The sequence below is a fragment of the Lissotriton vulgaris genome, chromosome 2_1 (genome assembly GCF_964263255.1).
Source record: "Lissotriton vulgaris chromosome 2_1, aLisVul1.2, whole genome shotgun sequence".
In the NCBI taxonomy this organism is placed as follows: domain Eukaryota; kingdom Metazoa; phylum Chordata; class Amphibia; order Caudata; family Salamandridae; genus Lissotriton; species Lissotriton vulgaris.
The window spans coordinates 1,384,132,037-1,384,156,681 of NC_141687.1; the positions used below are offsets into that span (position 1 = coordinate 1,384,132,037).

At 42.5% G+C, this 24,645-nt stretch overlaps 1 protein-coding gene across 1 annotated transcript in view; it reads left to right on the forward strand.

The window, feature by feature from the left end:
• Positions 1-24,645, forward strand: part of LOC147732612 (contactin-associated protein-like 5) — a 1,641,055-nt gene that overhangs the window by 430,473 nt on the left and 1,185,937 nt on the right. The window contains exons 2-3 of the mRNA XM_086957122.1: positions 7,035-7,145; positions 22,101-22,291. Of these exons, the coding sequence (XP_086813248.1) occupies positions 7,035-7,145; positions 22,101-22,291 (302 nt within the window). The remainder of the gene's footprint in view (positions 1-7,034; positions 7,146-22,100; positions 22,292-24,645) is intronic.

The window sequence follows — 24,645 nt, forward strand, 5'->3', positions numbered from 1 at the left end:
GAAATGAGAAAGCCACCTTTCCAAAATGTCTTCCCTGACCCACAAATCGCTCATATCTTGGGTAAATGATATTTCTGATATTTTTCAGTCAATTACATGGGTGGTATTTGACTCCTTTTGGATTCTTCATCTACCTCAGAATGCCATCTGTGTTTCTTCCTCCACTGAGCAAACAACAATCCTCAGAAGGTCATGAGTTAAGACATCATTAGTTTGTGGCTTGTATAGTAGAGCTAGCTATTCAACCTAAAACTAAGATGGCTGCCAATATGGGAATGTGTAGAAGGTATCTAAAAAATCATGCTTATTTCCCAAATGAAGTAGGGAAGGCAGCATGCATTCTGGCATACCAACGCACATTTTCTCCCAGACATATCATAGTAAATGCAATGTATGGTAACAATCAGTGTTTGCTATTTGCATAGCCACTGCTATGTTTCTGTAGACACATGCTTTTCTGTAATACTGTCCTTCAACAGAGAGTAATGTGTTGGTTCAGGGATGCTTGGAAATTCAGCTCAAAGTCTTTTCAGGTTAAGTACCACTCTTAAAGTGCTGGTGCTCGTCAGCCAGTAACTTCATGGATCCAATCAAAGGAGAGAGGGAATTTCACTACCTGGCATACCAGTGACCGTATTTCCCAGACGCATCATGATAAATGCACTGCATGATAACAATCACTTTCATTTAGTCATAGGTATTAAAGTGTTTGCCATTGTTGGCGCAGAGAGTGCTATGCATCTCTGGACATGTGTTTCTTGATTATTGTTCTTCTTCAATAGAATATAACACATCGATTTGGGGTGCTTGCCTCACCTAAAACTATTTACATCAGGGGCCATATTATGCATTGTGATTATTTGCACAGAGCACAAACAATAACAAAACGCCCTAATATGATGTCTGCGCTGCCCCCAGGGCAGCCGTGAACTTGCGCTGCCCAGGGGCAGCACATTCATGTGAAAAATAGGAGCAGCTTTTTTCACAGTTCAAGAGGCACCCACCTGCACTTTTACAGGGTAATAAAGATCCCCCTGCAGGCGGGTGCAATCAGTGACTGCACCCACCTATAAGGGGATGTCTGGGGGGTCCCATGGGACCCCTTTAGACCCCCAGAGGACTGCACCCAGGAGGCGCACTGTCAGTGAGCCTCCTGAGGGCTCCATTGACTCTGCGCCCACCTCTGTAATTCAATGTGGGTGCAGAGTCAAAGGAATTCCATCATTTGCATGGGGCACGCCCCTATACAAATGAGGGAACACCCTCCGAAGATAGCGATAGGGCTTTAAGTGCACCAGCGCTATTGGTATTATAGAAGGAGACGCACAGGCGTCTGTGCCCTCTTCCATAATACCAAAGTGCCCTGGGGGTACGCAAAGCGGGCGCAAACGCCCCTTGCTCCTCCTGGACACTTATTGAAATACAGCCCCAGACAGTGTTAAAAAAATAGTCATGGCATTTCATGTGTCCAAATTCACCAGTCAACATTTCACTTCTTCTGCAGGAATCCTGATCCAAAATCAAACTGTATTTGTACGATAAATTTTGGTATAATCTCATGGTCTTTCAATGCTGAAGCATCCTGTTATGTAAACAGCCTGGACATATATAGCCTGGAAACACTGCTTGTCTCAATGATGATATGTAACGAAATCATGAAAAAGTAATCTCCTCCTTTTTGATTGCTAAACAATTAGGGCCAGATTACTAGTTTGTTAGTCAGACCGCCGGACCACTCTAGAGGTGGTCAAAGAAACGATGCCAAGCTAGCGGCTTCCTAACCCCTTTAGTATAACAAAACTGTTGGGCTGGCAGTGTTGTGTTAGCAGGCATTGGCTGTGTCAGGCTTTGGCTCATAGACAGCCTGAAGTATATATTGCCACCATGGCAGTGCCACTTGCATGTTGGTACACTGTGTGCCATACACCATTATGTTCATAGCACACAATGCACGCATGACAGTGCCAGCAGAGGGGGGCAAAGCATGTGCCTCCGTGCACACACCCCATGGGTTAAAACGCACTAGGGCCCTGTTTGGGGCCCCTTTACCTGCCTTTCTGCTGACATTTCCATGGCGGGGGTCCCCACCATGAAAAGGTCAGCAGAAAGGCAGTTCATATCTGACCACAGATTTCCTCACAGCCTCACCGGTGGTATCCAGGATCCTGCCGGGGGTGGCAGTCTTTTGTCGGGCTGGTGGCAGTACCCTGCCATCATGGGTACTGCGGTCTTGGGACCAAGGTACTTGCAATCTTGTGCTTATCATTTGGAAAAATAGGCAAAGATTCAGGTTATCTACACAAAATACTATAAATGCCAATACCTGCATGGGCTTCAACAGCAACTTCACCTTGTTCACAGCAAGCCCCAAGTTTGAAAGTAAATTTAAAATTATAACCAAATGCTCCTCTAATATTTTCATATGATTAGATATTCAAAATATATTACTTAAATAGCTAACTAAGACAACTTTGTAAAACACATAGATGTTGATGAGGAACCAAAGCTTGCATCTTCCCAACAACAAAGAAGAATTTACTTTGCCTAAGACAAAAGGCTTTCTGCACCTAGTATTGTAATAGATTCTTTTCAACTGGAATCTCCCTTGATTTTGCCTTACTGCCATGTAAAGTTTCAAATTATTGGCCCTACCGTATCCAACACATTTTCCTTCATAGATTTTAAGATCCAAACACTTACATAGATTATTTGTGGTCATCATGAGGGATATTGCAGGTTTTATTGCACCTGTCTGAAAGTGAAAATTTAAAATGTTGCACATTTCTTATATCGTATGTTCAGAGTTATTAATTTACTGTGCCGGATTAGATATCGTCCTCCAAATATTTAACATGGGATAATGGATTGTTGAGGGTCAAATGTCATTTTATCTTGGGAACTTCAATTTGCAACTTAGATAACTGCATTTAACTTATCACCAACACGAATGTCATCAGGAACAAAACTTCCATCTTAATTAAGAAAGAAGGTATGATCCCCATGCTCCAATTCAGCATCATATTGATAAAACTCCTGTTTTTGAGCCTCTGGACTAGAGAGTGCAGCACTGGAGATACCTTGCCTTCTTTTCTTCTACTATTTGACTTGTGGTTCATCACCAAATGTGGTTGTCTGTAAGTAATTTACCATCATCTTATTTACACTGTTCTTCAGGAAGGCTCCTCTTATTTCACTCTAACAGAGTCCACATTTTTCTTCTTTTGAGGCATCTTAATCATTTTTCTTTAGCATCCGATTTTTACTGTTTTCCTTTTCACATTTAAAACCCTGAAAAGCTACTTTAACCCCTTCACTGCGGCGGCTATTCCGCCGCAGTGCTAAGGGGGCGGGGCGGCCGCGCGGCGGCCGCATGCTGGTGACGGAACCGCTCCGTCGCCAGCGTCGGTTGAGCTGTGCTTGTGACGGAGCGGTTCCGTCATGGCCCGCCCCGCTCAATAGAACGCTCAGCGCAGGCGCGCCGAGCGGGCCATGACGGAATCGCTCCGTCATCAGCACAGCGCACCCGCAGATGATGACGGAGCGGTTCCGTCATCAGCACTTAAGGGGTTAAAGGACGCCTACTTTTATCGGGAAAATAATTCCCCAAGCTTCTCTTTCTCAGAAATGGATGCATCTCCCGTTTACGGAAGCCACTGCACTAAAAGACACAATGAAATTCAAACCAGACGAGCAACCAAACATTACACTAATTGAGCTGAGTAAGGAGGAAAACTAAACCTCATTCGTCTCAAAATGCCAAAATAAAGTCAAAACACACTGCAAAATGGTTTCCTCATTTCTTATTTTTTTTGTTCCAGACATTAGGATGTGACTTTTCCCAAGTCATATAATGACCCGCAGGCAGTGCTGAGATGTGTTTGATACCCCTTACTTTCCCGTGTGCACAATGCAACAACTAGAGTAACAAAAAAAGAAGGTTGGTGAGATTTCTGTGGTATGTAGTGGAAGACATGCTCACTTGCCTGTGTGCCTGCTACAATTGCAGCCTACAAAAGTAAATACAGAAGGAACGTGCGAACACAGGCTTTCTACTGGACTGGCTGCTTGTTTCATTGTGCCTGCAATACACCAACACACAACATAATGAAGATTGCCGACAAGTAAGACTGTTGTGAGCAAGAAATTTGCAGTATGTGTTTAAAAACATTATATTGATACTATAAAAGGCCAACCAATAAATATACACTTTATGAAGTGTTTCAATTTTAAAACATGGAAAACAAACAATGATGAAAATTCTGTATTATATAAGGAAAAACAGCAATTTCTGTCAAAGAAACACTAAGTGAAACAACCCAAACAAACAAACAAACTCAATTAACATAAGCATTTAGAGACAGATGCAACAGCGAGAAAATCATTTCAAGAGAAGTTGTACAATGGTGTTGATGCTGTTTTATTTAACTCTCAAGTTTTCTCCAGTTGTTTAAGGACCTTAATAAAATAATATGTAGTTAACACAGGCCTGCCTCCTTGACCTTAAATTATAATTTGTAAGGTTTCATAGGTCAGAGACAATATGTATGTTCAAGATCTCAAGATCCCGCTCTGCAGACACGTTTCTCCTTTCAAACTTTAAAAACTGCTAGTATTTACTTTTTTAGAGGGGTTTCAAGGAACCCATCCTATCAGCATTTATGCTCCGTTTTTAGGTCAAGCATTCGAGGCCTCATGTATATACTTTAGTATACATATATATATGTAGTACTTTGTGGGCTCTGGAGATCAGCCCTAGGACTTGTCTGCTTTCGCTTACGGACTTTTTTGCCCAGTTCAACTGCCTCTATTTAACTGTCTTGATAGAAAAAGACCAGTAAAGATCAGTAAAATACCAAAACTGCTTTCTGCTTTTTCAACTCCCTCTATTTAACTGTCTTGATAGAAAACGACCAGTAGAGGTTAGTAAAATAACAGAATTGCTTTCTGCTGAGGGAATTTTTTTTTTCTGGCAACTGCCTCTATTTAACTTCCTTGATAGAAAACGTCCAGCAGGGGTCAGTAAAATACCAGAATCACTTTTTCGTTCTCTAGATTCCATTCCATAGAAATTGTATTCCACAAGCACCCGTAGACAATTATATTTTTTTCAAATCTTATATTTTCAGTGATATGACCACCGAAGGCCCTGATTTTATATAAAAAACAGAGCTTTGGACTATAACATTTCCTGCTGAAAGGCAATATTTCTCTCCATGTGTTCCCATACCAGGTGTGTCACGCAGATTGGTGCTTATTTTTCCTCCATGTGAACCCCTCCCCTGCTGGTGACGGAAGCACTCCGTCATCAGCCGCGGTCGCGCTGTGCTGATGACGGAGCGGTTCCGTCACGGCCCGCTCGGAATGCCTGCGTGGCGCGGATTCCGCACCTGCACTGAACGTTCTATTGAGCGGGCGGGGCCGTGACGGAACCGCTCCGTCATGAGCACAGCACAACCGCGGCTGGTGACGGACCGGTTCTGTCACCAGCATGCGCCCGCCACTCTTCCGCCCCGCCCCCTTAGCACTGCAGTGGAATAGCCGCCGCAGTGAAGGGGTTAAAGGAGAATGTCTGACGTTACAACGCATAAATTTACAATGCATGCCTTTACACCTCAGTTTTTACATCGCAACATCCTTTACAATGCATTCTTTTACATAGAATGCCATTACATCGCATTTTGAGAAACTACCTTTACAACACATTCCATTACATCACATTATACGTTGACAATGCATACCATACATTACATTTCAGGTAAGTGTTGGATAGTATAGGGGTAATAATTACTATTCTAACTCCAGTGAGTGCAACAGTAGGGTAAGTGTTGGATAGTGTAGGGGTAAAAATGAGTATTCTAACTCCATCGAGTGCAACAGTAGGGTAAGTGTAGGATAGTGTAGGGGTAAAAATGACTATAGTAACTCCAGTGAGTGCAACAGTAGGGTACGTGTCAGATAGGGTAAGGGTACTATGCCTTGTAATGGTATGCGTTGTAATGACCTGCGATGTAATGCCTGCGTTGTAGTGACATTCATTGTAATGACATGCGTTGTAGTGACATGCAATGTAATGGCTGCATTGTTATGAGGTGCGATGTAAAGGATGTTGTGATGTACTGACTGCTATGTAAAGGTAGTGAGATGTAATGACTGCGTTGTAAAGGTTGTTTCCCATTAAAAAACAATAGATGTTTTAGCACCCAGGCTAATGTGCTGCATAGCTAAATAAATATAAAGTCCCAAAGGCTAGAGACGTTTTAAGGCATGGGCAAAGTGAGCTCTGGCCCATGGCCCCAGCCTATCAGGCCCCTGATAGATATGGCTCAGTTCTCCAAGCAATCCTTCCCTAATGACCTTGAATGATTATTAACCATATTGTTATAAATACTTTTTTCCTTTAATTTGTTTTTAATACAAGTGATGTGTGGGAGTCTTTTAGAGACATTTTGCAAACAAATGTTTGTTTGTTTTTCAACACCATGCAACATCCTTAAAAAAGTTTAATTTAGATCAAAACAGGACTTCACACATGAGAAATGGCAGAGGGTCTGAGAGATTATTTGGAATAACATTAATGAGCCTCTATTAGTATCTAAAATACACACCATTATCCCAGTATATTATTGGAAACTCATTTAGTATTTTGACTAGTGTGCAGAGTCGGTGGCCTGGCCAAAGAGATCATGTAAAAGCTGAAATTGGATTATACATTCAAAGCTGTTGCGAACAGGGGCACCCAAAACACGTTTGGCCCATGGCCCCCAAAATCCTTAAGATGCCCCTGCTTCAGGACAGGCATGGTAATGGTCTGCTAGGGACCAGAAGAATGCCATATATTCAGTAACGTAGCACCATTGTTCAACTCTGAGCTTCTTCCTTTTTGTTGCCATGACTGCTCACTGATGATAGACCCGGGGCCAGTGAAATACATTTCTTGTTTGTCTTTGGAAATTGGGAGATTCAATTCGTTTTATATTGTCTGATAAAAGCGCAGGATTTTCTGACTGTATTTTTGCGTCCTGTCTTGTCCACAGATAATTGCGATGACCCCCTGGCCTCCTCCCTGCCCCCAGCTGCTTTTGACAGCTCATCGGAGCTATTTGGCACCTTCAGCACGAGCTTTGCAAAGCTCAACAGAAGAGAAGGTAAGATCTTTGTGTGAGAAGTCTTGTCACTTGTATGAAGGATGTATTGAATGTTTTCTTTATTTAGAATGGATATGAGTGCATTTGTATATTTTCTGGGAAGATTACTTCAAAATCGTTACTTTTTTGGGAGAGATTACTTTTACACAACCGTCAAAAATGGCAGAGTTTCAAAAAGCGTTTACGATTAATCAGTGCCTGTTAAGCACACCCTTGGAAGTACATCCTTGATACAAGCATCTACTAATGAATCCTCACCAGTTTGTAAAAATAAACATTATGCAGGCAATGTGGGAGCTACCCTATCCCACATTGCACTTTATTTTCTTTCTTTATATATGTCTAGTTAAACTTAGTCACATTTCAGAAGGCATGTTTTGATTTTCTTACAAAGCTCTTTGCATTTAAAAATTGGATTTATAATGATGTATAATTGTTGCATAAACCACATTCTAACTATTTTCATATTATCCCCAACAAAAATAATCATTTCTCAAAACATTGACAGACTTTAGGCAATCGCAAGCAAGCAATGAACACTAAAGGAATGATGCTCAAATGATCTAAATCTTTCTTAAATGTATAAAACTCAATTGACAGTCAGTCAGTCAAAAAGTTTATTGTATGATTAATTAAAATCTTTGCAATATTCCCATTATAAAAATAACTGTACCGAAACAATCAATATCAAACAAATAATATCAAACAGCCTTAAAATTAAATAAAACAGTTAACATTTATATTTAGGCCGGCTCCTGCCATCTAACTGGGCTCTTAATCAACTTTGGATTAGTCCGTGTGTACCGTTGGAGATCCTTAGGAAGCTGGGATAGGGCAACTTTCTTCTTTGTTTTGAACCTGCTCAGCTTGCCCTAACCGTTTTCTTACCTCTGCCAAGAATTTTACTCCCCGGCAGGCCAGAATTATGCAGGAACCCCCCAGTCAGCTTATCACTGCCTGTCTGCAAGTACGAATTTTCAGTTAATTAAAAATGGGCTTCAAATATGGTCTCCTCAGGACCGTGACTACTGGACAAGCACATAAAAAGTGAGATAAGGATTCCGTATTGTATCCACATAGCCGGCATTGCTCTGTTTGATGGTTATGCTTCCAGGATGGTAATAGATCTTTTGCAACGTGCTGTCCCATTCAGTACTCTATGTAGTTCTTTTTTAAGTGCCCGCTAAAATGAGATAATAAATATGCTTGCGGCTTAAGTGATTTAAAAGAGGTGATGATGGTCCACCCGTGCCGACGTTTAGAGGTAGTGTTTTTGTCCACCAAGAAGGATTTACTTTTTGCTGCCTCGTTGACTGCTCTACTAATACTTGCTTTGTCTGCCCTGGTTTCCCATACTGTTTGTAGATCAAGCTCTATCAAGCAGGTTTTCAAATACCTTCTCCAGGAGCTCGGTGTTTTGTTTTCCACCTGATGTTTGATTTCTTCCCAGCACAGACTGTCCATGGTCTATGGGTCGGCGGAGCGAAATGTTTGGCAAAGCTTCATGAAGCCGCTCATGCTCCGGAATTTCTGGTTTTGAAGGCCAAATTCGAGCCGCACTTGTGAGGGGGAGGCAAATTTTGGTAGATTAAAAACAGCTTTATAGATCTTTGTCTGCAGGTCATTTAGAAGGTCAGCCTCCTTGCCGCACCAGGTGACAAGACCGTAGGACAGGGTAGGCAGAATTTGAGAAGCCATAACCTTTAGGAGATGATTGTAATTTGGGCAATCCAATTTTGATTTTAATAGTTGATATACGAAAATAAGCGATTGCGCTTCGGCTTTTAATGCCAATTTAAGCTCCTTATGTGTTAATTTTTGCCCTATTGTAATACAAAGGTATTTGTAGGACCGTTGCTCTTCCACCGTTGCCCCATTAGTCGTCTATTTGTAATTGATTTTTTTATTCCACTAGGCGAACGACTTTCGTTTTTACTTTGTTTAATTCCAGTTTTTCCTGTTCCAAGTAAGCTGTTAATTTGTTTATAGCTCTTTGTAGGCCTATTGGTGTTTGACTTAGCACTACTATGTCGTCCGCGTCCTGTAGTATATTAATTGGTTTATTGGCCAAAGACGGTGGATGACATTCAATGGCATCCATAACTTTACTAATATCTGAGAGGAAAAGATTAAATAAGCTAGGGGCTAACACGCAACCTTGTTTTAGGCCTTGTTGCGTTATAATACTCGGGGTTGTGCTACCTCCATCTCCTAGTTTCACTCTTGCCCATGTGTTGCTGTGCAGGGCGACTATTGCCTTTAATAGTTGACTCGGCAGTCCCCAGATGTTTAAAACTCAATAAATCATGTTAATAAAAAAGCACTTAGCAGATATTGTGTATTATAGTTCTAAATTGCCATCTTGGGTTTTAGGTAATATTTATTATCTACTATCCTTCAGCTTGGAGGAGGACTGCATGTCTGCCACCCTGATGGTCTGTAGTCCATACTTTTTAGAGATGACTGCTTGCACAGAAGTCATTTCAGTATGCCAAATGAACAGCCATCACAACTATTCTATTCAAAATACAAAATGTTTGGTGGACAGCTGTTATTGGTTTTGAAAGCTATTCACTAAACTTTTAACAATTTTTGTATTTCAAAAACAAACTCCCTATGTGGGAATTTGTTACTGAAAACACAACAATAAATGGTCCCCCAAACCCTGTTTATTTTCTTCCAGGGTGTGGGGAACATTACATTTTTTGTGCCTCACCACCTTAAATAAAGTGGGCAGTGTGATGGCTTCACTTGGACAGACCCTACTCCAAGGGGCCATGGGAGGTAGTTTTCCGTTGATAAAGTACCCTGTTCACCATACTCTATATCATGGCCTGAATTTTCTTTGAAAATACTTTTTTCATTTGCTCATAGCTTTTGAGTCCATGGATTGATATGCACAAACTTCAGAAACCCTGTAAAACATGTGGGGATGGGGTGTTCATTTACTATTAAACTTGGCACTGTATGTTGAATCTACACAAGAATTGGCAGAAGCTATGAAGGATTCGTTTTTTATTCATATGTCTTGTTTTTGGTCAGTTCAAAAAAGAGCGGCATAGTTAATGGGGGTGTCTAAGCATTTTAATTTGCTTATAACTTTGACACTGTTTCATGAACTTGTGTCAAATGTAGAAAGTAGTTAGCAATTGAAACTCATTGAGGGTTTCATGAAGAACCAATAGCGTTGCAAATTTCAAGGGATAAACATTTAAAAATGTTTGATTTACTAAGAACTTTGACACTCTTTTATGTATCTGCATAAAAACTGAGAGGAACTTTGCAAATTGAACATTCTTTTAATATTTGTAAGCTTGGCATGTCCATCAAGGGTGGGAGGAGGGGGACAATAAAACGTTCACTTTCTCAAAACGTTAGCACTGTTTGACGAATCTACATTAAATGTGTTAGGTAATTAGCAAGTTACAAGCGGAACAGGAATTTCAGATTTTGTGCAGCTCTAATGGGAGCTACAGAGGGGGATCTGAATATTTTTGATTTACTAATACCTTCTTTGGCACTGTCTGAGGTATTTAAATCAAAGTTGGCAGAGGCAGACCATGTTTAGATTACTTTTGGTTTTGTTCAATTTCGTGGAGGACCATCAGAGAGTAGACATCAATAGAGGGTGAAAGAAGTGTACATATGCTAATAAAATCAGCACTGTTAAGTGAATCAACACACAATTTGTTTAGACGTTTTGCAGATTAAGCTTACAGTTGTTAATGTAAAAATGTTACCAGGTGTAGAAAAAGATAAACAAGAGGACAGTTTAAGTTTAAGTCATTAATAACATTGACAATGTTTAATTAATTTGAATGTCATTTGGCAGCTAGTAAATTATGTGGTGTAAGGGTAGGCTAGCCTTGCAACGAACTCCCACTGCACAGGGCAGTTAGTGGGCCGGAACAGGTCATGGCCTAAAGCTGTTCACAGCACATAATGAGTACATGGCAGGCTGTGTGCAGTCAGTGGGGGTTGGGTAGTCTTGGTATGAGCGTGGTCCTCTAGCCAACCATGCAGTACACAGAAAAAGGCCATACACATTGTGGGTTGGTCTGTTATGGCAGGTTGGTTGCGGGGCGGGCCTCCAGACACATATGAGAAAATAGTCTCTATACCTTCACATGCTGCAAAACTAGAAGCATTTCCTTAAGAGGATACTGCACTAAATTACCAAAATAAGGATGTTCTTTTGCGATAGAAATTAGGGTTAGTGCACTCAGAAAGCTAAATCTAGGACACATTTTTCATGAATTCTGGAATATCGTCCTTATCAATGTCAGAAAAAAAGTCTATTATGCTATGTGAAACATGTACTTTCAACACTAGAAAAAGATAAATAGTTCCCCAGTTTCTTACTGTAGTTTCACCACAGTGTTCAAAAGAACAACCAGAGGGCTAACATTCTATATTTATGACAAAACAGTGGTACGCCTGAGTGCTTTATCCTTCTTTCTTTCTTTTTTGATTTTCTTTAGCATTGTATCAAGCTTATTAGTGTACCATGGCTATGAAAACCAGACATTCCTAGGAAGTACACAAAATCTACAAACCCATCATAGACTTTTGGGAAATAGCCAGGTTTTCATAGTCTTCTGAATTTCAGTAATTCTGTTTCAGAATCAAGATAATTAGACAGCATATTCCATCTCACTGCTGCAATCAAAAAATATCTTTCTTACTTGAACTTTAGATGGGATTCTGGAGTTGTTAGAGATTTGAAGTTCAAAGTGCACTGAAGGGGTAAGATTGCTTAAAACAATGAAAGAGTTGTGAACTGGTGGGAGAATAAAAAGGCTCTGTAAACTCGATAGAGGGATTTAAAGAGATTACCCTCCTTCACTGACAACCAATGTAGGAAAGCAAGAACAGGAGAAATATTTTCCTTACAGTTGATTCTGCTATCCAGTCTGGTTGAATTATTCTGATACATTTGCAATTTACTAATGAAACAAAAAAACAATTATCCTATTTGCATTGAAGAGGGTAGCCAGGAGCAAGGAGAGCATCACATGCGATGGTCGGTGTGGCATGAAGAGCAGACTGGGTGTAGTAGATGGGTGGGCTGGAGCTTCACATTGGCAGTCCCCCGCGGGCTGTTGATGCCATTGTGTGAAGAGATGGGCTGGTGATGGGTTGTGCTTTTTGTGGAGCAAGCAGCACAGTTCCTGTATGAGCGGGACCATTTGTGGTCACGAGGAGCCCAAAAGCTTGAGTTCAAGAGCTCGAGAGCCACACTAAGGGTCCAGAACCTGAGAGGCACTATTTGGGGGTCAGGAGATCGCTGAAGATGGGTCCCGGAGCTGATAGCTGATGGGGAACCTTTTATGTCTCTGAGGCTCAGATCAGGAGGCCACAAATCTAGCCCTTTCAATCACTCTGGCGTTCAGGATTCAAGGTTAGGTTGCAGGGCTGGTTCTTCTTCCCCAGGCAAGAGGGCAGCAGGCCAGCACACCATGGCAGCAGCTCCTTCAGAGTAGTAGTCCAGCATAGTGACAGTCCTTGTAACTGCACAGCAGTCCATTTTCCAGCCAGAGTATCCACAGGTCCAGAGGTGAGCTGAAGTGGTGGCATCAGAGGTCCTTCATTTATACACAGTTGTGCCTTTGAAGTGGGGAGAAGCTTCTAGAAGCATGGCTTTGAAGTGCACAGATGGCCTGCCATTCTGGCTTGGGCTCCAGACTAACTGCTGGAGATATTGAGCCCTTTGTGTGGAGATAGGAATCAGCCTATTCAGATGTAAATAGGATGGGCCCAGATCCTCCCACCCATCCTGTCAGTGATGGTTCATCCAGTCCCACATAAGCTCACATTGTGTATGGATTTCTAGGAGCAATATGCAAAGCCCAATTTTCCTAAAGTCTCATTTTCAGAATTGTGAGTTAAAATCTGACTTCACCATAAGATATGATTTTAAATTAGGATTCCAGAGACACCCAACATGAACCAGTTATCTCTTCCTATTTAAAAGTTACACTTATGAAATATATTCCAATGTTATTCTACAGGAGAGTTAGTCCTTGCAGTAGTGAAAAATGAACAGGACATTTAAAACTTAAAAGTACTTGTCCAACTTTTTAAAGAAACTACACTCTGTACTCGGGGCTGTCCAGGACATACCATGGGATGACGTACATACTAAAAAAGTTAGGGTTGGGCCTGGAAAAAGTTTTAGTTTGCCAACTTGAAATTTCATTTTAAACTGCACACACTGGCTCTGCAGTGGTAGGCCTGAGACATGTTTAAAGGGCTACTTAAGTGTGTGGCACAATCCAATTATCCCAAATCAAAATATGACTTAGAAAATGTTTCAAGCAATTCTGTCCATAGAAATCCATAAATGCAGGATTTTTACCTAAAGTACCTCAATTGCTTCAAAATCCACAAGGCAAAACAGCAGCAGAGGAGGGTAGTTTCAGAAAACACAGCATGAGAATCTGGGGTGATGTGAAGATTCCAAGATGGTTCTGGTCTGTGGGTGCTGTGTCGGAGATGCGTGCTGCACAGGTGCGATGCGTGGAAATCCAGGATACACTGGAGGTCAATGCGGTAGTGGCAAACAGGTGCTGCGTAGATTTCTTCAGTACCAGTCCCACAATGCGTTACTTCTTTTAGCCGCACAGTAGGGGCTGCATCAAAGTCAATGCAGTGGTCTCAGACTTTGGAGACTGGTGTGCTGAACTTGGCACGCAGCCCTTCTTCAGGCTGGTGACAGGTGTCGATTTCTTTGGCCGCACTGGGATGTGTCGGTATGGTCTCCCGCATAGCAGTCCTGTTTCAGAAAAGACAGCCACAAGAAGGGCAAAGCCTTTATTTTGTAGTTTTCTTCAGTTTTCTGTAGTTCTTTGCAGTAGGAACAACCTCTAAGGGCCTAGAACTGGATTTGACATCACAAAGCAGGTCAGAACTCCCAGCAGTGAAGTTCAAAAATACTGCAGGTGAAGTCTATGTCACTGAAACTACTTAACAAGAGTCAAGCTCTACTTCAAGCCCTTGGAGAAGCTTTTTAAGCAGGATACCACAACAAGGGAATGATCCAGTCCTTCTACTGCCTATAGACAGAAGTAGCAACTGTAGGCCAACCCAACAAAGCAGCACACACTAAAGGTGAAATATTCCTCCTGGCAGCTCTTCTGCTTTTCTTTTTTGCAGGGCCCTCTTAATCCAGAAGTTATCTAAGGTTCTGGGTTGCTAGGTCTAGTACTTATACCCCTTTTTCCCTTTGGAGTCTTTGCTCAGTAAAACCAGATCTTTCTACCTGGTCCAGTCACACTACAATGGGTGGAGACAGCATTGTGCAGGACCGCTGTAGCCTATTCAGGTGCTAGTGGCAACTCCTCACACCACTCTAGCCCAGGATGACTCTTCAGCATTTGCAAGGCACACCTCAGCTCCCTTTGTGTGAGTGTCTGGAGTGAATGCACAAACAGCCCCTGTTACTTTAAACCCAGATGGTGAATCCACAAGCAGGCACAGGCACACAAGATGGTTAAGCAAGAAAATGTCCACTTTCTAAAAGTGGCATTTTCAAACACACAATTTAAAAATTGCCTTTACTAAAAAGGTGCGTTTTTAAAATCTGATTTCAGAGAGCCCAAACTCCAAATCTCTATCTGTTCCCAATTGAAAGTTACACATGTACAATGTTACAAGAGACCTCAAATGACAGCCTATGGTAGAGCTAGTCCTTGCAATAGTGAAAACGAAATACACAGTATTTTACTATCAGACCATGTAAAACACACCAGTACATGTTGTACCTGTAACATACACTGCACCCTGCCCATTGGCAGGAGAGGGGGTACCTTGGGTCTACCTTAGAGGTGACTTACATGTAAGAAAAGTGAAGGTTAGGTCTTGGCTAGTGTGTTCACTTACCAGGTCAACATGGCAGTTTATAACTGCACATGCAGACACTGCAGTGGGAGGTCTGAGACACATTTGAAACACAACTTGTGTGGGCGACACAATTGGTGCTGCAGGTCCACTGGCAGCATTTGATGTACAAGCACTTAGCAAACACAGTGCACTTTACTATGGGCTTGCTAGTCAATCAAATATGCCAATCATGGATATCCAATAATAATTACAATTCTTTCTGCAGTGCTCGGAGTGCGTGTTGGAGACGCCGGGGATTCTGGATTTGCTTTTCCCAAGGGATACTACTCCTCGCGACCCCGCTCCGCGGGAGCCGCTCGTGGTGGAGTGTGCGGGTGCTGGTCAATTGAGGAAGAGTGCTGGACTGGGACTAGGCACTCTCCGCCCACAGCCTCACCGCGGGACTGCGAGGACCAGCCTGCAGTGCGGCTTGTCATCTGCCGCAGCTGGTCCTCTTCCCGCTCCCGCCTACCGCCTGGATAAATTATTCAGCTGCTGCTGCCTACCTGGTGTTTCTGCAGTGCTCGGAGTGCGTGTTGGTGTCGCCGGGGATTCTGGATTTGCATTCCCCAAGGGATACTACTCCTCGCGGCCCCGCTCCGCGGGAGCCGCTCGTGGTGGAGTGTGCGGGTGCTGGTCAATTGAGGAAGAGTGCTGGACTGGGACTAGGCGCTCTCCGGTAACAGCCTCACCACAGGACTGCGAGGACCAACCTCCAGTGCCGCTTGTCATCTGCCGCAGCTGGTCGTCTTCCCGCTCCCGCCTACCGCTATTTAGTCTTCTTATTATCCACACACGTGGAACGCGCGCGGGTGCGCGCCGGGCGAAGCCCGGGCCAAGGGTGGGCCCGTTCTAGCCCGTTACAGACCATGCAGGACCGGACCGGGCCAACCCTCTTGGCTCTGATTTTCCCTGGGTCATCTTGAGGATTCCTGAGGATTTGTAGCTGATATTTGGACGGACACGAATAATGGCGGGCCGGGAGATAAGAAGCAAGGCCACGGCTTCAAGTTCTTTGATAACAGGTACATTGGACAACTTTTTGATTAGAGCGAACTAGATACTGTTTAATGAACTCTCTGTGGTAGAGAAACGTCTCTCTCAAGGTATTGATAGTGCCAGAAGATCTTCACTTGGACTCTTAGCCAGTGCTAAAATGCCAGAAAGGTAAGGGGGATCCTCAGCTGCTTTACTGGACAGTATCAATCAGACAATTACAGCTGTCCTGCAAGACCTCAGAAGGAGCCCGGGTCTGGCTAGAGCCTCTCCTTTGGCTGTCCCCAAGGTGGTATTACTATCACCGGTTGCTGATACTGATACTACTGGGTGGGCAACGGGTGGGTCGGACCTTGCAAACAGTCAGTCCCAGGGAATACGGGAAGGGGCTGTCCCGAAGCGAAAGCGCGGCACTCAGGTAAGGGCGGGGAAATAGATGAAACTAGATAAAGGCTCTGAAGTTAATCACCCCACGGGCCAAGTTGTGAACAGGGAAGTTCCTGTTGTAACTAATGAAGCCACACACTTATTACCCCAGGTCTGCATGTTACTTCACCCCAATATATCTAGATTTGGGGATGAGACACCAGTGGGGGGGAGGACCTGATTGCTGCTATGGGCTCCACCTTGAAATCTCTGCTTAAACCACTGGTGGACAGACTTACCTGCATTGAACGTAGGCTCCAAACCATAGAAACGGCCACCGGAGAAATGTTGACCCACCTTAATTCAGGCCCAACTGTACAAAAGGGTCGCGATACTACTGGTGGTGGGGAGCCACCTTTAATCACAGACATCCCCCTTCCATTAATATGGCTCCAGTAGCTACCCCCAGTGTGGCCCAGGCGCCGGCAAGCACGGCCAGGGCTCAATTCCCTAGAAGTAGTGGTAGGGGTAGGGAGATGGTCGAGCGTCCCACCGCCGATGGGGGCCCTGTTAGGTGGAGCAAGGTAGTCAACCTGTCCCCTGAGGCAGCACCCCTGGTAGTGGTACTTACTGGAGTGCCCGAGCTTAGTGGCCCAATTCCAGAATCGTTCTCTTCCCTAAAGAATAAAGTGGTCAGCTGGTTAAACACACATAGACCCCTTCCACAGCATAAGACCAGTGAAATAGTTATGGTTAGAAGGGTCCCATGGGTGGGTCAAACTACCAAAAACATCAAGGGGGACCGTGTCCTGGTTAGTGTTAGGAACACAGGGCCAGTCTCCCACATATGCAATTGGGGGGGTGACACAGTTGGCACTACCATTCAGACCCGCCCGCTGGCTTTCTTCTACCCTCCCCCAAGTAAACCAGTTGACACAGGATGCGAAGATGGGTGGACCATGGTGGGTCATAGGAGACACATTGGAGGTTTTAGGCCAAATTCTTATACCCCCATGCTGCCAATCAACTACCTTCACCATAATAGGTTCTGTTTTCTGGATCAAGTAGATTGACTTTATACTGAAGACAGAGTGGAGGGTAGTGATGGCTCTGCGAGTACCATGAACCGACAGCCCATTCTGGAAGAGGGTAAAGTGCCTAAGAAAGACCTGGTGGATCTGCAGGGGGCTGTACTTGGGCCTATCAACAACGACTCCCATGGTAGAGGGGGTGTCACCCCAACTATAGAATCTGCTCACAATGGGGTGAAGGAACACATTATGCCACCTCTAAATCCAACTATTGATAAACTAACCCTCAAAATCCTGTCCTGGAATGTTGCAGGGTTATGTAACACACTGGCCTGCACAGATTGGGGTTCCTTTATTGATACGAACAATGTTTGCCTTTTCCAGGAAACTTGGGCTAGAGAGGAGCAATTTCGGATCAGTTTTGCTTCTTTCTTTATGCCTGCAAGGTGGGGGGGGAGGGGAAGACCATCGAGGGGACTTACAATCTGGGTAAAAACTCACCTGGGGTGCAGTGCTAAGATCCTAGAGACCACTTCGGAGGATGTACAATGCATCCTACTGGAGTGGCCCAATGGCTCTAGACTTGCTCTGATTAATGTCTACTCCACACCAGTGAGTATCACGGCAGAGTCTAAAACTATTGATGAGCTTTCCCTGTTTTTAACTAGGATCCCTCAGGGGGTCACCTTTGTGATAGGTGGTGACCTTAATTCCCATTTGAGCCATTGCCCGATCTAACGGATGGTGTAATTTCGGAAGAGGATGACCATTGGAAAATACCACCGGTAGTGGGCCCTTCGCCAAAGTCTTGGGCGCCACTGGCTGTTCAAATCCTCTCGCTAACTTTGAACCACTCAATTAGGGCATGCAATGGCCGAGTAACCTCAGACACACCAGTTAGGCGTACTTACAACAAACCTGGTCAGGGGGCCCGTCTGGATTACATATTTGTAGAGTCCTATGCTTGGGATAAGGCCATGGACTTTATGGTGGAATTTAGGGGGGAAAGTGACCACAATGCCCTGATCTTAGATTTTATCCTCGCTGGTTTTTCTAGAGATGGTCCCAGGGGTAGGTGTGGGTCAGATAACCGGGCACTACTCTCAAGCAACAGACGAAGAATCAGATTGGATAAAGCAGTAAACTGTCCAGAGTTAGTGGCAGAGATTTATGCCCATGTAGTCACGGCACTGGAAGCTGCTGGTGCCTTGACCTCTGAGAACACTTCCCCTTAATTATTTGCTAAGCTCAGGGCTCTGTATCAGGAATTGACCACTAGTCTAGCTAGAATCCTAAATCCCTTACGCAAAGGGAAAAAACCAGGTAGAAAATCTACCTGGTTTAATCCAGCATGTAGAAAGGCAAAAAGAGAGCTCCTTTTGTGCCCTGAAACATAATCATAGTAGGGCACTGATCAAAGTAAAAAGGACCGTATACAGGCAGCTAATTCATCATGCCAAAGCAGAATGGGAAGCGGATCACTGGGTCAATCTAGTAACGACCCTGGCAGCAAAAGATGCCCGGAATGTTTGGCAAATTGTAAATACTACTGTTAAGATCGGGGGTGGGTAACTCTATACAGTCTTTGTAGATCTACGTGTGGCTTTTGACCTGGTCCCACGCCAGAAGCTGTGGACTGTATTAAGGGAGCTTGGCGTTCCATCCCCTCTCCTGGACATGCTAATCCACCTGCATGTGGAGAACTATGCACAGGTCAGGTGTGGTAGCAATGGCTTGTTGTCAACTCAGTTCCCCGTTGGCAGGGGGGGTAAGACAGGGTTGCGTTTTGGCGCCAACCCTGTTTTGCCTCTATGTCAATGGGGTAATTGCACACCTAGAAGCGGTATCAGACAGTGATGCCCCTAAGCTTGCAGGGTCTCAGATCGCCAAGATTATGTTCGCGGACGATACCCTTTTACTTTCTAAGACAGCGATGGATACCCAGCGAGTCTTGGATGGGTTTGTCTCTTTTTGTCGGGAGAGGGGTTTGGAAATGAACACCTTAAAAACTAAATTCATGATTTTTAATCCCCCAGTGACATCTCGCCCAAACCCTGTTATAGATGGAGTACGGCTAGAAAGGGTACACACTTTTGAATATCTGGGGCTTACCCTCAATGCATCATTTACCTGGGTCCAGCTCCAGCTAAAATCACAACTTAAGATGACCTAGATAGCCGGGGGAATTCTGAAGCTCTTGAGCAAATCATCGGTTAAGCTGATTGGCCCACCACTTGAAATTTACAAACTGCGGGCACGTGGGGCAGTGACCTACGGGGCTGAGCTGTGGGGCTACAAGAGTGGTCCAGCGATTGCTGTAGCTGAGAATAGATTTATAAGACAGTTGGTAGCCCTGCCCCGAGCACCCCATTAGTACCGCTACGACTCGATCTTGGCCTTAGACCAATTGAAGAAGATCTGGCCATCAGACCCTTAACCTTAACCCTTAACTTTCTGGAGGAGACTCTGGGTTTCCCCAGAGTTGAAGGTATATAGGCAAGCATTAATTGAAGTCTTGGGGCTGCCTTATGTGGGTAAACTTCCTTGGTTTAAATATGTCCGAGAGAAACTTGAGAAACTCGGCCTTGCTTCGATGTGGTCAAATCCGGAGCATTCTTGCACAGGAATTTCGCGGCAACAGCTGGTCCACTTGCTCTGGGACAATAAAAGGGCTCTTTTGGTGTCCAGCTCTCAATCGGGAACTTTAACAGCCAAGTTTTTATTGACAAAGGACTCGTATTATTTCGAGCGTGTTCTGGATGATGTTAGCCCCACTGTCTCAAGGAAGCTCTATCTTCAATGGCGGCATGGATCTTTCCCCATCAGATCATTTACGACTAAGTGGCACTCAGCATCTCCCAAGAACTGTCCTGGGTGCACCGCAGACGTGGAAAATGAGGTGCAGATCGTCTTATTTTGCCCAGCCTATCTGAACCCGAGACGGAAATGGATCATCGGGATATGCAAAATATGGAAATAATCCACTGTTCTAATGCTTTTAGAATTTTAAAGTCCGACCTCTCACCTGTCGTGGTCTTCGCTGTTACTAAATTCTTAGCAGCAATGTGGAATACCCGAAGGCCACTGGTGCTCAATTCTTAAGCCGGGACAAAGAGGGCATAACTTTAGAACTGTCTTGGGGTTGTCCCCTTAACTCCAGCAGGGCATGTGGGTCCAACTGATATGTATGAGAATTAGTTATTAATATGGACTGGTTTTATCATCCGCTCTTTTAACTCTTTTAATCTTTTATGTATTGTTTAATGCTTTATTGCTGTTCTTTTATGACATACTATGTCGAAATAAAGAAGAATTACAATTTACACACAGATTATCCGCACTTTAGCACTGATCAGCAGTAGTACAGTGCCAGAGTCCTAAAGCCAACAAAGCATGTCAGTAAAAATAGGAGGAAAAACACTATACGTTTTGGGAAACCCTGTATCAAGGGCCAGGTCCTGTAAGAATTGATTACTATTGCAGAGAAGATGTCAAAAATGGTGAGGATGTAAAATTATTCTGACTATTCACTTGCTTATGTTTTCCTTGTGAATGAGGTCTTTTCAAAATATGGTCACCAGATTCTGCTAGTCCCACATGTAATCTAGCAAACCTATGAGAAGGATGAAACATCCTCTGGTGGTTGCCAGCTCTGCTTGTGTGATACATGGTTACAATCAAATGGTAATGTAATCAGTTTCCTATGTTGTTTTGACCCTCCACCTTCACTCTTCTAGTGGCCAACTGAACACACCATAGCTTCTTCCCCAGTGAAGTCAGTTAAAAATCTAGAATGATTTTTGACAGTGGGCTCTACATCACATGCCCATTTAATACTGTCACCAACAGTTATTGTCCTACCATTGTTTTTTTTTTTAAGTGTCCACTACTACATGATGAGCAAAAGGAATGTGTTCCTTGGGTGGTGGTGGAGAGGGTTGTCTTATATTGACAGGCACTATTGTGGTTGAGTACTGCTATGTAGAACCATGGTACTTTCAGGATCCTTGTGATCCCATGAGCTGACATAGTTACTGGAAAAAACATTAAAGGGGAGTTGGAGACTAGCTGTTAGGAAGACAGGAGCTGTGTGGCTGTGCTGTATAAGCTGGTGGATAAAGAAGACTTTAACTGGTAACCGTATCCAGAGTACTTCTTAACACATTTATTTCAAATTTTCTCCTTCCACAGTAGGCTGATAATCAAACGAGTAGCACATACTCATTTTGTCTGTCACTGTATAGACATTGTATTAATGTGACAGATTTTTCACTATAAAGTTTTTATGCTATTTATGCAATGTGAAGAGTCTGCCATTTCAGTATTAATGGTAAAGAAATCATTATGTTTTTTTAGAAATGGTTGTTTTTATGTTTGTACTAAGATTGTAAAGTGCAACAAGGAAAAGTACAGTGTTGCAAAAATGTAGCCCTCAAATAACACTCTGAATATGTAAATAGTTCCACCTATTAAATATTATTACTGTTAGAGGTACATAGCAGCTGGCTCATTTTTGTGTAATTGACATATGACATAAAGTGACACATTACATGAGAAGAGACATATTAAGTTTTAAGAGGTCTTGATCTCGCTTTCCATTTTAGCAACACAATCATAAAATAAATAGTGCATGCTGTGTAGATATGTTTGAAATTTCCATCCACCTCTTTTTCTTCTGCAGGTACTGGAGGATGGTCACCACTTGTATCCAACACCCACCAATGGCTTCAGATTGATCTAGGAGACAAAGTGGAAATCACTGCAGTCGCCACTCAGGGCAGATATGGCAGCACAGATTGGGTAACCAGCTATGCTGTGATGTTCAGTGATACAGGACACAACTGGAAACAGTATCGGCAAGAAAACATTTTGGTAGGTAACCTACAGTGTAATCAATTAAGTGATTTAGCAGCTAGTTTTTTTGCTTATTTCCATGAAATCTTAATTGTAAAAAATTGGATACATTAGTGTCAAAGCCATTTCACCACTTTATGAGCTGGGATCAGGCTAATTTCCATAAAGTCGGCATTCCCTTGTGAGAGCAAAGTCAGCAGAATTGAAGAAACGCTACACAATACAAGTCAAGTCCACAAATGATATGCTCAGTCGCCCACCTATCAAAATTTCAACATATCCTATCACAAAACTTTTCATTTCAAATATTCCCCTTAAATGCATTACATAATCAGCTAGGCCCAGGGTTTACAGTTACACTAGTCATGCGAAGCCAAGAAAGTCAAACATTTGTTGCAAAAGTCAAGGGCATAAGTTACATTAGAAACTTTTAAAGTAGTTAATTACATATCCGTAGGATGGACTGGATTGTCTGCAGTATTTAATTTTTTTATTCTTTTGAGTAAGAAAGAAAAAGCATAAATGAATAAGAAAGAAAAAGCATACATGAAATCCGTTACTTCTACGTATGTGTTTTAGCAATCTCTATGCTAAGAAGTTGAAGTTCAGCAAGATGTTGAGATAAGGGAAAAGGTTGGAAGATTATAATGGTTCTATAACTTTTTGCATTATATAGAAAGGATATATTGTGTGGTGAATCAAATTATGACTAAGCCATAAAATTCTAGTTCTAACCCTCCACCACATTACACTGTGTGCATTGATGACCAAAATGTACACCTTCTGTAAAACATATTTATGAAAACTTGAACAAATTCTGGGATGTGAATTTGATGGGAAACCTGTGTTAGGCTCTTTTGGGGAGGAACCTACCTCTATGAGAGCAAAAAAAACAGTAAGAGCTTTCCTCTGCGTTTATCCCTCTTCCTCAAAGATGTAATTGTAATCAAATGCATTAGATTTGATTATTTGGGCATATGATTCAAATACTGCCAATTCCAGAGTCATCCTCCTAAAAACTGTGGTCTTTTTTTTACCATTCACGCCAACTCTTCCTTCATAGTGCGATACTTCATCTTAGAACAGACAGCCACCTGCCTGTTCTTCCCAAGAAATCTCACATAAATTGGTTAACACTGTGATAAGTATTCCTCTAAATATCAACCTTTCCAAAGGTTTCAGGTCCATAGAAACCGTGATTGAGTTAAGACGGCTTCTTACCATAAGCTTCATCAGCTGTGGGGTGCTTTGTGCTTCTAGCAGTAAACATCTTGAATGAATGTATTGTTGGTGTTTCCCTCCTCCACAATATATGTAACATGATGAATAGTGTTACTGTAAAGTTCATTGAGAGCAATTGTACAAACAAACAAATATGTGGAGCACATTTCAAGGTAATCTTTAAAGACACAAGATTAGCAAGTTTTATGGTGAAAAGATTATTGAATACATTTTGTGAAAATTGGGGGACTTTCTTAGTGAGTACACCATGGAGATTCATGGTAAGCAGATTATAAGAAGATTTTTTGTATTTTCAACATCAAAAGGTTCACAAGGGGTATGATGGCTGCTCATCTGTAGTGAAATTATGTTGAGAAGAACTGAGCTGGTTCAGAATTACAAAGGTTTGTGTGGAACTAGAATGTTTGCACACTCTGCTCAGAACATTTGAAAATAATCCATTGTAAATGCACAATATGGATTGTTCGTAAGAGTACAGGTTTATGAAATGCTACAAAACATTTCAAAGAACTGCATGTCTTTTATTGGTACAACATGTTTTAAATCCACCTGAATAATTTTGCTTTCTATTTTAATTTCAATCTGTGCATCAATTTAAAATCTCTAAAGTTATGTGACACCCGCGAATGCTAAAATTACTCATATGCTTTTGTTTTTACTTGCCTGGTGTCAGTCCCTCTATTGATTCAGCTGTAAATCTGCTGCAAAATCATTATGTTGCTGTAATGATGAGGCAGTGTGGATAGTTGTAACAACTATATTAAAGCATTGATTAAGAAATAATTGGTAGTTGACATACAATAATTGGCCAATCAATATGGAATTCACAATTTAATTCCATGTCATACTAAGAATTATCTAAGCCATATCAATATTTTCAGTAATTGAACTGTGTCTGAGAATGTCTTTTTTATGCTCATATAATATGTTCTATATTTAATGCTTCCATAATTTACGTTTTCATTGAAGTGAGTATAAGACTCAAAGTGAGACCTCAGTTTATATGAACATTGAGAAAAACTCCAAGTGAGTCTGATTATTATAGCAAGTATATTTTATCATCAAACTCTCTAAAGTCCTGAGTGCACCAGGGTATTACCAAGATACACAAGTGAGTCTTATGATTTTCA